General features: G+C 29.9%; 2 protein-coding genes across 2 annotated transcripts; one reads left to right on the plus strand and one right to left on the minus strand.

Annotated features, from left to right (window-relative positions):
- Positions 1 to 1289: 1289 nt before the first annotated feature.
- LOC118033727 (uncharacterized) lies at positions 1290 to 4665 on the minus strand. Its single transcript, XM_035038826.2, has 8 exons — positions 4297 to 4665; positions 4171 to 4192; positions 3146 to 3202; positions 2989 to 3070; positions 2240 to 2335; positions 2028 to 2152; positions 1907 to 1925; positions 1290 to 1820 (listed from the first exon to the last, which is right to left on the minus strand). The coding sequence occupies exons 1-8, from the start codon at positions 4394 to 4396 to the stop codon at positions 1560 to 1562; spliced, it is 762 nt and encodes a 253-aa protein (XP_034894717.1). The 5' UTR covers positions 4397 to 4665; the 3' UTR covers positions 1290 to 1559.
- Positions 4666 to 10045: 5380 nt separating this feature from the next.
- LOC118033726 (uncharacterized) lies at positions 10046 to 12080 on the plus strand. Its single transcript, XM_035038825.2, has 4 exons — positions 10046 to 10809; positions 10916 to 11095; positions 11546 to 11674; positions 11791 to 12080. Exons 1-4 carry the CDS (start codon positions 10198 to 10200, stop codon positions 11884 to 11886), a joined length of 1017 nt encoding a protein of 338 aa, XP_034894716.1. The 5' UTR covers positions 10046 to 10197; the 3' UTR covers positions 11887 to 12080.
- Positions 12081 to 13692: the final 1612 nt, after the last annotated feature.

A 13692-nucleotide genomic window follows, 5' to 3' on the forward strand; every position in this document is an offset into this window, starting at 1 on the left:
TCAAAGTTGTTAGTGGGAGAATTCCATCACTTTTTTCTTCTGTAAATTCTCTATAAAAAAGGGGTTGGAGAAGAATATTTAAGGTTAGTTTTTCTACACTATTTTGAATAGATTTTGTATAGAGATTCATTACTTTCTTTATCTATTTTTTCAACTTAACTCTTTTGGTTTTTTAAGCTCTATTTCATCTTTAAAATTTTCTCATTTTCTAGAGCTTAGATTCAATCCTTATAGAGAGATTATTTAGTACTATTTTTTTAGTTTGTTGGATCTTATTTAAAAATGCATTTAAACAAGATTGTGTTGTTGGAATAATATCAGGTTTATTGAAGAAAGTTTTTTTTTTTGTACAAAGTGTAATAAAGCAAAAAATCTTGAACAATTTTAAAAGCTTTGACAAGTATTTTTTTTGTTTAATCATATACATTAGTATGCATACTAGGATTATAATTAAATCATTTATGCAAGTTTATATATTTATTTAGTAATTAAACATGTTATTCTTTATGTTATGATTACATATTGCCATGTTTTTATCGTGTTGCATATTTATTAAATAATATATTTTTCTCACTTATCTAATTTTATTTGTGAATTTTGAAGGGAAAAAAACCACAAAGAAAAGGTGACAAATGAAACTTGATCTGATTTATGGACTTACGAAATAAGGCTGCAAAACATTTTGTTTCTCGAGTTTACAATGGGAAAGCCCTTCAAGCTCTTCTAGTACAATTGAGCCTCTTTTTAGTCGGTCTGGACTGCGTGGTTGTAAGTTTGAGGCTAACCATCCATTCATTTTACCAGCCCAAACACTTATTTTTCTTCTTACTTTTTTTTTTTTTTTGGGACTGAAAAGTGAAAATCCCTTTGTAACAAGACTGAGAAATCACTTTTAAAGCAAAATGAATATGTTTGAAAACAGTTTAGGCAATGCAAAGAGACACCAAGAAACAGAATTTGATCCAACAAGCAAAACTACTGGCAACAGCATCTTAACTATTCGGACTTGTTGCTTCTACACTCACTAAAAGCTTTTTAACAGGCTCTTGTTTCTTTCTTAGGGTAATACGCTATTATTTCTTTAAGTATCATGTCTACAGCAACAATGAAAGAGAATAACATTTACTAGACAGCCACATATCAGCTCTTATTCACATAATGTGACAAGGAATCAGCTCCAGTCCTAGCGAAGGAATAAACAAGTGCAACTCTTCAGGCTGCAAGTTGCACCGAATTTTGCAGATGCACAGAATAGAACTTTGTCCAAGCATATAATGGAGAACTATACGAAAGACAACCTGAAAAATAGTGATTATGTCCTAAGAGATAATGGCAAAAAATTCACAATAACGAATTTCTATTTGTCTTAATGCACAGTCAACGCACGCACAATTTACCAATTCCTATACACATGCAAAGTAAGGATAAGAACCAGCTCATTTATTTCCCATTTCACACTCAACTCTGAAGTTCGAACGTTTTATCACCTCCAAACCAATACGAGCCACATTGAAATGGTTGTCTGAGATTGCAAGCCAACATTTATCACAGTGAAAAGATCACTTTGGATAGCCAGATGGTGGGTAGCCAGGGGGTGGATAGTTTGATGGAGGATAAGCAGGTGGAGGATAGCCTGCTGCAGGGTAGCCTTGGGCCTGGGGTGGATAACCGTAGGGCTGTCCGTATCCCTGAGGTGGATATCCAACTGAGGGAGGAATTGGCTGATCAATGCGTGACATCTGCTGAACAGGGGGCACTGCCATCACTGGTTGCGGCCCAAACATGCCGTCTCTTTTGTCCATTTCAACCTTGTGTTGTGTCTGAAAAATAACCCAGTTAGCAGTCTGATTTGATGTCATTCAAAAAACCAGTAGTTAATAAGGTGTTTTGTGGATCAACAACATACCTGCATACAAGCACAAACACTGGCCAGAGGGGAAAAAAAAGACGCAACAAAATCAGTGAGACAGTTGCAAACCAATTAAGTAGAGCGTATTCAATGATAACATATCGAAGTAAATACTTACGTGCAGTACACCATTTCAGCCAAACAAGATAGCAACTGAGAAGCCTCTTGAATTTCTCCACTTCCAACAATCATCGCAACTATAGAAAATATGCATGCAATTTGTTGGAGGCAGAACATAAAACCCTGAAAAGGAAGAGGAAACACGTTAACTGATTGCAAATAAGCACAAATAACATGTGTTTTTGAGAGAGAGGGAGAGATGGAGCATACAATAATGCAATTATCACACCGTGTTGTCTGAATGTTGAATTCATCTTGCAACAAAAAACGAGTAGAGGCCACTGAATTTCCAAAGCAAAGGAATACCTGGGAATTCAAACATGATACTGGGGTTACTAACATCATAATTACAGGAATGTTTTTCCATGGCAGGCATAAAAGCATTTGATGCTATTTAAACCCATAAAACCAACTAGAGTGGATAGTTCCAATACAGTGTCTGGCTGCGTTAAGCTAAAATATGTTGACTATTGTGAGCATAAAAGCATGTCAGGAACCATCTTCAAGTTCCTATCCATGAAAAAGCATATTGATGATCCCAATTTCCTTCTGCCTTTGACTAGTTCACCATTGTAGAAAGGATGCTTCCAATTTCATATTAGTCAGTGTAAACTAAATGGAGGATAAATATTTTACCAGGTATTAGGAATCAACAAAGGAACATTACCATGAAAGATACCCATATTTTTGTGGTATACCTAATAATGCACATCTTAATTCAAAATTGCTTCAACTTACATGGGGAAATGAATCTAACATGCTAATATGGAAGAATTTCAGAAATGAAAAAAGCCTGTAACACTCAAGACGGTCTCCTGCTTTAAAACTTCTACAGATGACTCTTTCTTTTTCAATATATCTTCCAAATATATTATAAATATGCCGGAGCTGAATGTTTGACCAATAAACTTCTAAATAGAGTAAGACATGTTGGTTGACAAAAACAAACTATTCCCTACCTCTGTGGCGAGACAAAGTTCAGGGCACCGACTTTCACCACACCTACCACTACATGGCATGTAACCAGCACAACAAACATACCTGTAACAAACAATAGGACAGCTTACATAAACAGAAAATCTGAAACATTATATGAGAATCAAAAGCATCAATTACCTTGACATGTCATTGTAAAGTGCTCGTTTGCGGAGCAGGTACGATACACATGGCCCACTACAAAAGAAAGGAGGAGAATTGGGTGCTTCATGATTTAAGAAAAAATCTATGCATAATATGACAAATAAAGCACAAATTAAATGGTTATATAACAATTCATTTATATATCATGAAAAAAAAAAACATAGGTGTTATTATAGAACAGCACTTTTCAAGCACGATATTTTTGAGAAAAAAAGTACTTCAAAACAATTAATTTGCTTTTCTGCAATCAGGAATGAGCAAGAAGTGAATTTCAAACAATGTTTTTGAAGGCATTCAAAAGAACAGAGCAAAGCAAGTTAATTTTGACATTTCAATCTTGAAAATGCATTTTGATGCTAGCTTAATATGTCCACGAAGAAGGAATCTCTGGTATATAAAAGACAACCAACACAAAGGGAAGAATGAAAGAAGGATACAGAATGTGGATATGAATCAAAATAAAAGGAACAGTAATTTTCAATCGAAATGGATTCAAGCCTCATATATTGAGCTATACTGTTAGGAAGTACAGTTCCTGGGCATGTATTTCGCAAACACTAATCATTTCAAAGAAGTTGGAATGATGCAATCTGGACGATCAAATTCCAGGCAATCCGTGCCAATTTATTAAAATCCGAAAACTTATTGAAAATGGGAACAATAACTTGAGTTACCATAGGAGAATGAGTATAAGAGTGCATTAAATTCTTCAATACAGTGAGGGAGTTCCAAAGAGTGATCTCATTCAACCATATTTCCTCACTTCTAAAGGAAAAAACCATGAAAGGTAGGCTTAAGTACAGCACGACTTGCAAAAAATACACTACTATTGGATAAATCTTTTTCTGCCAAAGAATAAAAATTAATCTAAATCGCCCAAATTTGAACAAAGCCATGACACTCTATCAGAGTCAACGCCATGTTATACCAAGTTAAGAACCCACAAAACAATCAGATTTACATTTCAAAGCAAATACATAACAAGATCAAAGAGCACTCACCACCAAAAAGCCAAGCAGCAATCTGCACATTACACAGACAAAAAAAGTCAAATCAAACCCCAAAAACCAAACACAAATTTTACAACTTTTGACATAACAAACATTGGTAAAATACTAAATTCTTACATGGGGCATCAGCTTGAATGGTGCCCATTAAATCAGTGTGCCAGAGATTTCTATAGTTCTGTCGTAACTGCATCTTGTCCAGGTGTTCCTGAGATGCCATGGTGTCCTAAGATCTCTCACAAAGACAAGAAACTAAAGTTTTTTGTTTTATACAAAGAAATTCAATCAAGACAATCTCTTCACTTATAAAAAGCTCTTCTTTTTTAATGCAAGAAGGTGTTTCTTTTTGTTAAGGAAGTTTCTTCCTGTTCGAGTCTTTTAAAGGGTCTTTCAACTTGAAGTATTCTTCAAAGCCAAGTGAAAAGACGACGACGACGACATCCAAGGAGTGGAAAGTGGAGACGCACCCATTTCCCAGCTAGGCATGAATAAATTAATAGATTACCAATGAATTGCTATATACGATTGTAATAGTTATTTTTTATTTAGAAATATAATAAAATAATTTATTTTTAATATTACTATATAAAATGATTTAAAATATTAAAAAAAATTAAAAGTACGGTGCCAAACAAATACATCCAGGTGTACCATTTTTGTTCTTTTGATTGGCTCCAGGCAAAAATAGGAATGGTAAATTGGTAATTACCACTGGAATAAAACTGGATTTCAACCCGGTTCGATGAAGCTTGTTGGGCTTCAAACTACATTTGTCAGACGCTTGATACGGTTAAGCACGCTGATCACGGATAAGAGTGTCAATCCATGGGCGATGTCCCCCCCCCCCCCCCCCCGCTTTTTTTTAGTACACAGTAAAAGAAGTTAGACTCTTTTTTATTTTTTTTAATAAATCATATTTACCGGGTCAAATAAGTTGATTAGATTTAGTAAATAATTAGTTTATTGGCTAGTGTGTGAATTGAAATAAACAATTTTAAAATATAAAAAAAATATTAAAAGCATGGAGAATGTTTTGATAATATCATTAAACCAGACTAAGTAAGTCATCTTAAAATTTATTGACCCAGCTTTTTGCATAACTAGAGTTTCTAATTAAATGGGATTTGGTCAAAACTTAAATTGACTAATTTCATAGACTCAAATACAACCTGGATAACTAGTAAAAATAAAACTTATTTTTAAAAAAACTTCAAGATGATAACTTTTAAAAAATTATTAAAATAATGACATATTAAATTGAGTCCAGTAACCTGCGACTCAAGTCATGGACTCTATTAGGGTTTGATAAATTTTTTTTTAATTTAATTTTATTATATGATAAAAATAGATACTTACAAAATAAAACATCAACACTAAAATATGCATTTATTTGAGATAGTGGAAACATTATATAAGTAAAAAAAATAAAGCATGCAATCTATTTCTCAACCAATTAAATATTAAAGAGTGGAATTGAAAAAATAATAAATTAAAAAATTAAAGGATAAAAAAAAAAAAACATATACAATCGGTGGGTAAACTTGTCAAACCTGTAAATCGGGCTAACCTAGGATAATACGTCAAACTTGTAAACTGGGTTATGGACTCCTCTGAAATTATAATTTTCTTTTTTTTTAATTTTTTTTATTTAATTATTTGATAACAAAAATAAACAATCGTAAAATCAAACACCAACCCAATATCAAGATTGTTTTTGAGATCGCAATAACCTCATAGAAAACAAAATAAAACTAATTATAAAATTAAATTCTCAATTAATCTAATATTGAAGGATGAAATTAAAGAAAATAAATTGATTGAAAGCAAAAAAAAAAAAAAAAAAAAAAAAGTTAAATTTGTCAGATCTGTGAATTAGGTTAATTAGTCAAACCTGAACAAGTTCATAAACTTTATAAAGTTTAATAACATGGTTTTTCTCTTAAACTAATTTTTTTAACAATATAAGAAAAACATTAACGATAGAAAAAAAAAGTTCAATTAAAAAAAAAAGACACCCCATCGAACTCGTAAACTAGGATAACCTAAGTTACCTATATCAAACTCGCAAACCATGTTAAACCTATAGAAAGGCTAAATAAAAATAAAAAAAATTGCAAAACTTAATTTTCAATCATCTCAATATTAAAAGATGAATTTGATAAAATAATATTTTTTTAAAAAAATATAATACAAATTCAATAACAAAAAAAAGCAGAATATTGTGGATTACTATTGTAATTCACATTAATGAATATGGGTAAATAGTGGTTTCTTCATACCCTTTAGTTTTTTGTTAATATGAAAGTTGTACATGTTTTTATTGCAAGATGTAAGAAAAAAATTATATCAAGAAATTATCATGGAATTATATTTTTTTTTAAAAAAATCAACCTCCACCACTATTATGATAAAAAAATATATCATTACATCGTTGTTGTTAAAAAAATGAAAAAATAAACAACACAAATAAATTGATTTATGACTTTTTTTATATAAGAATTTTAGAGAAACATGTGAACAATATGCCATATTTAACTATTAAAATGAATGGAATCTGATAAAAAAAAAGATTTAAAGCAAAATACTTAGATTCTATATTTTTAAAATCAAAATAATAATTTTATCCCACATTAAAAAAGAGATTTTGTTATACCCTATAATGTGTGAGGGATGTTAAATCAATAAATTTGGAGATTGGAGGGAGATTTAGAGGGAAAGTTAAAATTTAGATGTGTGTGTGTTGATAACACTTAGCACTTGAAAATTTAGTATTATATAAAATAAATAATTTTATTTTTTATTTTCAAAATTAATTTATTTATTTATAAATGACTCCTCCTTCCAAGTTATTCAGATAATTTATCTGAAGGGTTGTCTTTTAAAATTCTATATACACATTTGGTTGAAGATATATGCCTTTTAAATTTTAAAAACACATTGGTCTGAAGAGGTGTGCCCTTAAATTTTACAGACATATTGGTCTAAAAATGTGTTATTTTTCTTATAAATACTAGTTTGATACTGGCATAAATTAATCAAAAAACAATCTTTTTCTCTTTTTATTTTTTCTCTACAAACACTTTGTTTACATTTATCAAAAACAAAACAGAAATTCTTAAGAAATTTATAGAAGTTGTTGTTTATAAGTTTTGAGGCCTTGTTGTATCTTGAAGATAAATTGCTTTAACCATGTATACAACAAATATAGTGGAGGACAATTAATACCTTAAAGACAATAATCTTCACCCCTCAAAACTTGTTTGCTATAACCATTACCTCAACAAACACCCATAAAAACAACTATAATTGAAGAGTTGTCGCATGGTCTAACATGATTTTAATTAAAATAGAATGATGACAGCATTTGCTATTAAAAGTAGAAGTTTCTGAATCATTAGAAGTAGGAGGAATAATTGCAAAACTTCATCCTGGTTGGAATGATTACAAGAAGAAGTTATTGTATACCACATAATAATTTTCTCTTGAACATATTCAAAAATACTTGTGAATTGAAAAGGAAACCATAATTCATGTAAAGAAATTAAACATTAAATCTGCAACCAAATGAATTATATTGAAGGAAATCAAAATGTTCAAAAAAAAAATGCTAGAAAAAGAGGAAAATTCTCTTTTAAGGCAGCAAAAAACTTCACAAATCTAGGCAACCAAGCAAATAAAAGAAAGGAAAGACCTGTTACAATTGTTACAAGAAAAGGCACTACAGACATTAGTGTATTTTTTTTTAAGAAATAGAAATGAGAAGATTCTTGCAATGTGGAGAATTCTAGTGATGCAAATGTGGTTGAACATGAAATTGAGTTGGTTGCAATGGTTTCAAAGTTGTATATTAGAATGATTGCTGAACTTTATATGGTTGCAAATACAATGTCTAATGATTTGTGGGATGATCCTGGTGCAACCATTTATGTATACAATTATAAAAATCATTTTAAATATTATAAAGTTGTAGAAGATAGACAAAAAGTTCTAGAAATTATAATGTTGCAAAAGTGATGAGAAAAGGAAGTATTGAACTAAATTTCACTTCTAGAAAGAAATTATTGTTGGTTAATGTCTTATATGTACTAGATATAAGGAAAAATCTTGTATCTGTAAATTTTTTTTTTGTAATAAGGGTTTTAAGATTGTTTTAAAGTTTGATAGATTATTTTGTACAAAAATAGACTATTTGTAAGGAAATACTACTCATATAATGGAATGTTCAAACTTATTATTAATAATAAATTTAGTGTTTCTATTTACATGATTGAGTTATCTTTATCCTTATGGTATAATCATTTGGCACATATTAGTTTTATATCATTCAGATATATGGCTAAGTATGATTTAATTTCTTAAAACAATTAAAGATAAAATAACATGTAAAATATGTATTTAAGCAAAGATAACTAGAAAGACTTTTCTTAAAGTAAAAAAAAAATACAAATTTATTAGAACTTGTGTACTCTAATATATGGAATTGAATGACATCTTAACTAGGGAAGGAAATAGATATTTTATAACTTTAATTAATGACTATTCAAAGTATAATTATGTTTATTTAATGAAACATAAAGATCAAGCTTTCAAAATGTTCAAGAATTATAAATTAGAATTTGAAAACCAAATGGGGAAGAAAATTAAAATTTTAAGGAGTGATAGAGGTGGTAGGTGTTTTTCGATATAATTTTCTTCATTTCGTGAATAAAATGAAATCATACATCAAACTAGTGCTCCATATACACCTCAATAAAATAGTTTGGTAGAAAGAAAGAATATAACACTTGTTGATATGCTTAACTCTATGTTAGTGAATGTTAAGTTGCATACTAATATGAGGGGACGCTTTACCCATTACTTGTCATATAAATAATAGAATTACTTTTATAAAATTAAAAGTTTCTCAATATGAATTATGAAAGAAAAGAAAACCAAACTTAAATTATCTTAGAATTTAGGGTTTTTCTGTTTTTATAGCGTTCTGAATTCTAAAATGATGAAATTAAGACCTGGAGATTTAGAGGAAAATTTTGTTGGCTATGCTAAAGATTTAAAAGCATATAAAAATATTGAATTCAAGTTCTAATATAATTGTGGAATCTACAAATATTAAATTTATTGAAAATAAATTTTAAATTGATTCTAATTCAATTAGCGAAGAAATCAATAATTTTTAAATTAAAATAGAATCAACAAATAATACAGGTTTTTTATTCAAGTTCTAGAAATAAAAAAAAAAATTCAAATGGACCATTCTATGTACATCTTCAACAAAAATTTAGAAAACTTTATAAATTCATGAATTCAAAAAGTAACACAAGACTATATAAGTGCTAAAATAATAGTGAACTTTTGTTTGGATTAATTAGATCTTATGCATAGTATTTTCAATTTTATTAAATGAAATTCTAATTTAAATTTTTTATTAACATGATTTTTTTAGAGTTTTGAAATGTTTACACTAAAAAAAGTTTAACTCGAAAGATATTACAACCCAGTATTACTTGCTAAGTGGGGGATTATTATAAAATAGCTTGTATGTTAGGTAAATAAACAAAAAAAACTTTATTCCATATTAAAAAAGTAAAAGATTTTATTGTCCTTTATAATGTATGGAGGATACCAAATAAATATATTTTGACAGAGGGAAAGTCAAAATACACACACACACACACACGGTTAGTAGGGTGTTGTTTCAGTTATGATAAAGTAAAAGGGTATATGGGCAAATTAGATTGCTTTATAAATCACATAGGTGAAGTGGACTGATCTTCGTGTTTGTTTCAAGTTTGAGAGAGAGCAGAAACTTGGCATGTATTTTGTCTTGTTGCTAAAGCAATGACATGCCTTGATTAAATTAGTCAGAGCCCAGGTGTCACCTGTGCTGCTGTGTGGCAGTTCCATTCTCAAACACAAAAATAATAAGCAGAGAAACAAGAACAAAAACTTCTCTCAGGTTTCTTGTCCTAGTTTTCTTGTATTTTTAGAGTTCAATTCTCTCGAAGAATTGGGCTTAGCGAAATGTCTTCTGATCTTTACGTTCTTGATCTCTCTTTCTACCACCTTTCAAGTCCAGAAGTAGTCTCTCCAGACGTTGATCTTTTCTTCTCTGACCCTTTCTCCCCTTTTCGCGACTCTTCCATTGATATTCTTCAAGAATTCTCAAATAACCAAAACATTCAATGCCCAGTTGAAAATTCTAAATTTTCAGACAGTTTTAACCCAAGTATTCTCTCATCTTCACCTCCAAGTCACCAACTAGAGAACTTGTCACTTTACACAAACCATTTGCAGGCTTTAGCCAATAGTGAAAATCTGGGTGATGGGTATGGTAATTTCCCTGGCTTGGATGCTTTTGGGGTGAAAACTGAGGAATGTCAAATGGGTTTTGATCCCTCTTACAATCAACAATCTTTTATGCCTCATAGTTATAGTGGTGTAGAAAATGTGGCAAAGATGATACAAAGAAGCTATAGTAGCAATTCTTTTGAAGGCAACCCTGGCTTTCTCTTTCAACCTCGCTTTGATACTGTCTTGGAATCTCCAAATTATCAAGGCCAAGCCTTAAGCTTACCTGAAAACAACTTTCTTGCTGGTCAATTGAGGAGGGTTTGCAGCGCTGGTGATTTGCAAGTAAAACCACTCACTAATCTACTCTAGAGTATCGTCCCCTGATCTTGCTCTGTTTTCTCTGTCATCAATGGCTAATGGAATATTGTTTTGTCTTGATTTGTTTTAGAGTATTAACAAAACACCGCATACAACACAGAGGTCCGTTTCAAGTCCTTCAGCTACGGAGAGCTCGTTTATTGAAGATTCAAACTTCAAAGTTAGACGTTACAGTGCTGAAGAAAGGAAGGAGAGAATCTCAAAGTATAGAGCCAAACGTAACCAGAGAAACTTCAGCAAGACCATTAAGGTAAGACCTGCTTTAGTTAAGTGAGTAAACAAATGATGTACGCATATTTAAGACAGTGGTGTTAGAACATTGCTAATAATTAACGCTATTATTATTTTGGGTTTGGATTTAATAAGATTATGAGAAATAAATTATCTTTTTATAAATAGACTAGTCTGAGACTTTGAATATAGATGGCCAGCCTAAAATCCCATCAGAAACGAGATTTCAAGTCTTATCAGCTAAAAAGTTGGTTCATCTAACTGTGACAAAGAAGATATAAATGAGTCAAGCCATGGTCAAAAACACAAAAAACATACATTTTTGTTGTTTAATGATATATATAATTAATATTATATCAGCTAAGAATGTTTTAGAAATGGCTAATATACAAAAGATTATATATAAATATATAAATATAATCATCCATTACTATAGGTTGATTAATTATTATTGTCGTGTTGATACAAGTATGCATGCCGCAAAACACTAGCGGACAACAGGCCACGTATACGTGGCAGATTCGCACGAAACGAAGAAACTGGTGAGACCCCCAAGGCTGCATGTTCTACGAGGGACGAAAACGAGGAAGAGCTATGGGTATTGGTTTTATTTGATGTCTGTTTACTGTAAGGTTTTATCATCTTATTTAGATTGATGAAATGCAGCTTGTATACTGAAAGTGTGCGATGTTCTTTTTGTTTTAAATCTTGTAGCTTGATGGATTGCACGAGGAGGAAGACGACGGGGCAATTCGAGGATCACGGGGAGGTTTTGCCCAACCTCAGTTTCAGTACTACTATGGTTACTAACATGGGATTTAGCTTCTGCAGAAACTAGGATGTTCAATGAGGACGAGACAACATGAGGGGAAAAGATCCCCTTGGAATAAGTCACTGTTGAATTAATATATGTTTTTTATTGCCTAGGTTAAATTAAGGTTTGTAGTTGATACGCAGATGTATTTTAATTAGTTATCTAGCTTTGGTAGTTAATTTTTTTTTTTTTTTTTAATCCACTTTTGTAAGCATCTCTATCATTATGAATGTATATGGTGATCAATAAACAATGACTCTATCTTGACTCTTTGCAAGTTCTAGAGGTCATTTAAATACAATTATATCCTCCTTCTTCACAGGGAGTTCATTAGATTTCTGGTGTGCAATTACAGGAATAAACAAACATGAGATTTGGTGACTTGAAAGCATACTCACATCACTAGAAAACTGTAATAATGGTTTCACCTTTTCCATCAATTGGCCGGCTATTGTAAGTTTTGCGGTTTTTAATAATGTTCGTTATTTATTATTATTATATTGATGTTTCCATATTTTTATATTGGACAATAAAATGATTAAAATATTTTTTTAATTTTCACATGTTTTATAGTTATAATTAAGTTCATCAAGGAGTAATTTAGTATTATATTAATAAATATAAAATATACTTAATTAATCAGTTGTTGGGATGCGGCAACAGTTTAGTGGGGCAATTTATCATTGACGATATTTTTTTTTATCTTTTCTCTCTCATCTCGTTAAAATTTGTATCGGACATTCAAAATTTCAGAATTGTCCTTTTATTTATTGAAATTTTAACTTTGGTTTTTATTTATTTCTTTTTTTTTTTAATTTTTGTTCTAGATTCTTTTGTAAAATTTTGATTTATTTTCAATTTCATCTTTCAATCCTAATTTATGATATGTTATTTTTTTCAATTTGAACTTTATTTTTTTGATTTTTTTTATCTTTTTGTTATATTGATTCTTCTTTTAATTTCACTCTTCAATAAAATATTTATACTTGTCATCTAATTTATTTTTTAATTCAATTTTGATCATCATTTTTTTATTGCTATTTTTTTTTATTTTTTTGTATAATTGAATATTTATTTTTAATTTTATCCTTTAACATTTAATTGGTTGAAAATTGGGCTTCATGATTTTTGTTATAGTTTTTATAAATAATTTTTTGTTTGGTTTTTTTTTTACTTATTTCATCTGTTGACTTTATCATTCAACATTGTTTTTTTTTTTTTTTAAAAAATATGTTTTGTGATTTCTTTATTTTTTTTTTATATATCAGGTTATTCCAATTCCATAACTTAGGTCGCAGGTTTGGTGAATTAATCAAAGTTGGCTAAATCGTTATTACTCTAGTTATGGTTTTTCATGCTAACTTGAGTTAGCTTGTCGGGTTTTTTTTTTTTTTATCTAATTTTATCCTTTCATATTTAATTATTTAGAAATTAAATTACATTTTTTCCTTTTGAACAAAGCTTTTTTTTTTTTTTAAGGTCATTGTAATTAGTTTTTTTTTTATTCCATTTGTTATCATTACCTATTTTTTCATCATCTAATTAGAATTTTGAAATATTCATAAACACTGAGGTATCGTTTTTATTAAACACATGAATTGTGAACACTTGTTAGCTTTACTGTGACAAAAAAAAAGTATCACGTTTATTTAGCTAGAGAAAACAAGTCCTCCCTTATCAGCCACACGAATACACATGGTTTAATGTTAAAAAGAACGTACTAGTAATGATAGTATTTAAAAAAAAAAAAAAAAAAACTAAAACTAAAACTCAGAGGCGTCTAACAAGAGCTTTCATTAGAC

The sequence above is a fragment of the Populus alba genome, chromosome 1 (assembly GCF_005239225.2).
Source record: "Populus alba chromosome 1, ASM523922v2, whole genome shotgun sequence".
Classification (NCBI taxonomy): Eukaryota; Viridiplantae; Streptophyta; class Magnoliopsida; order Malpighiales; family Salicaceae; genus Populus; species Populus alba.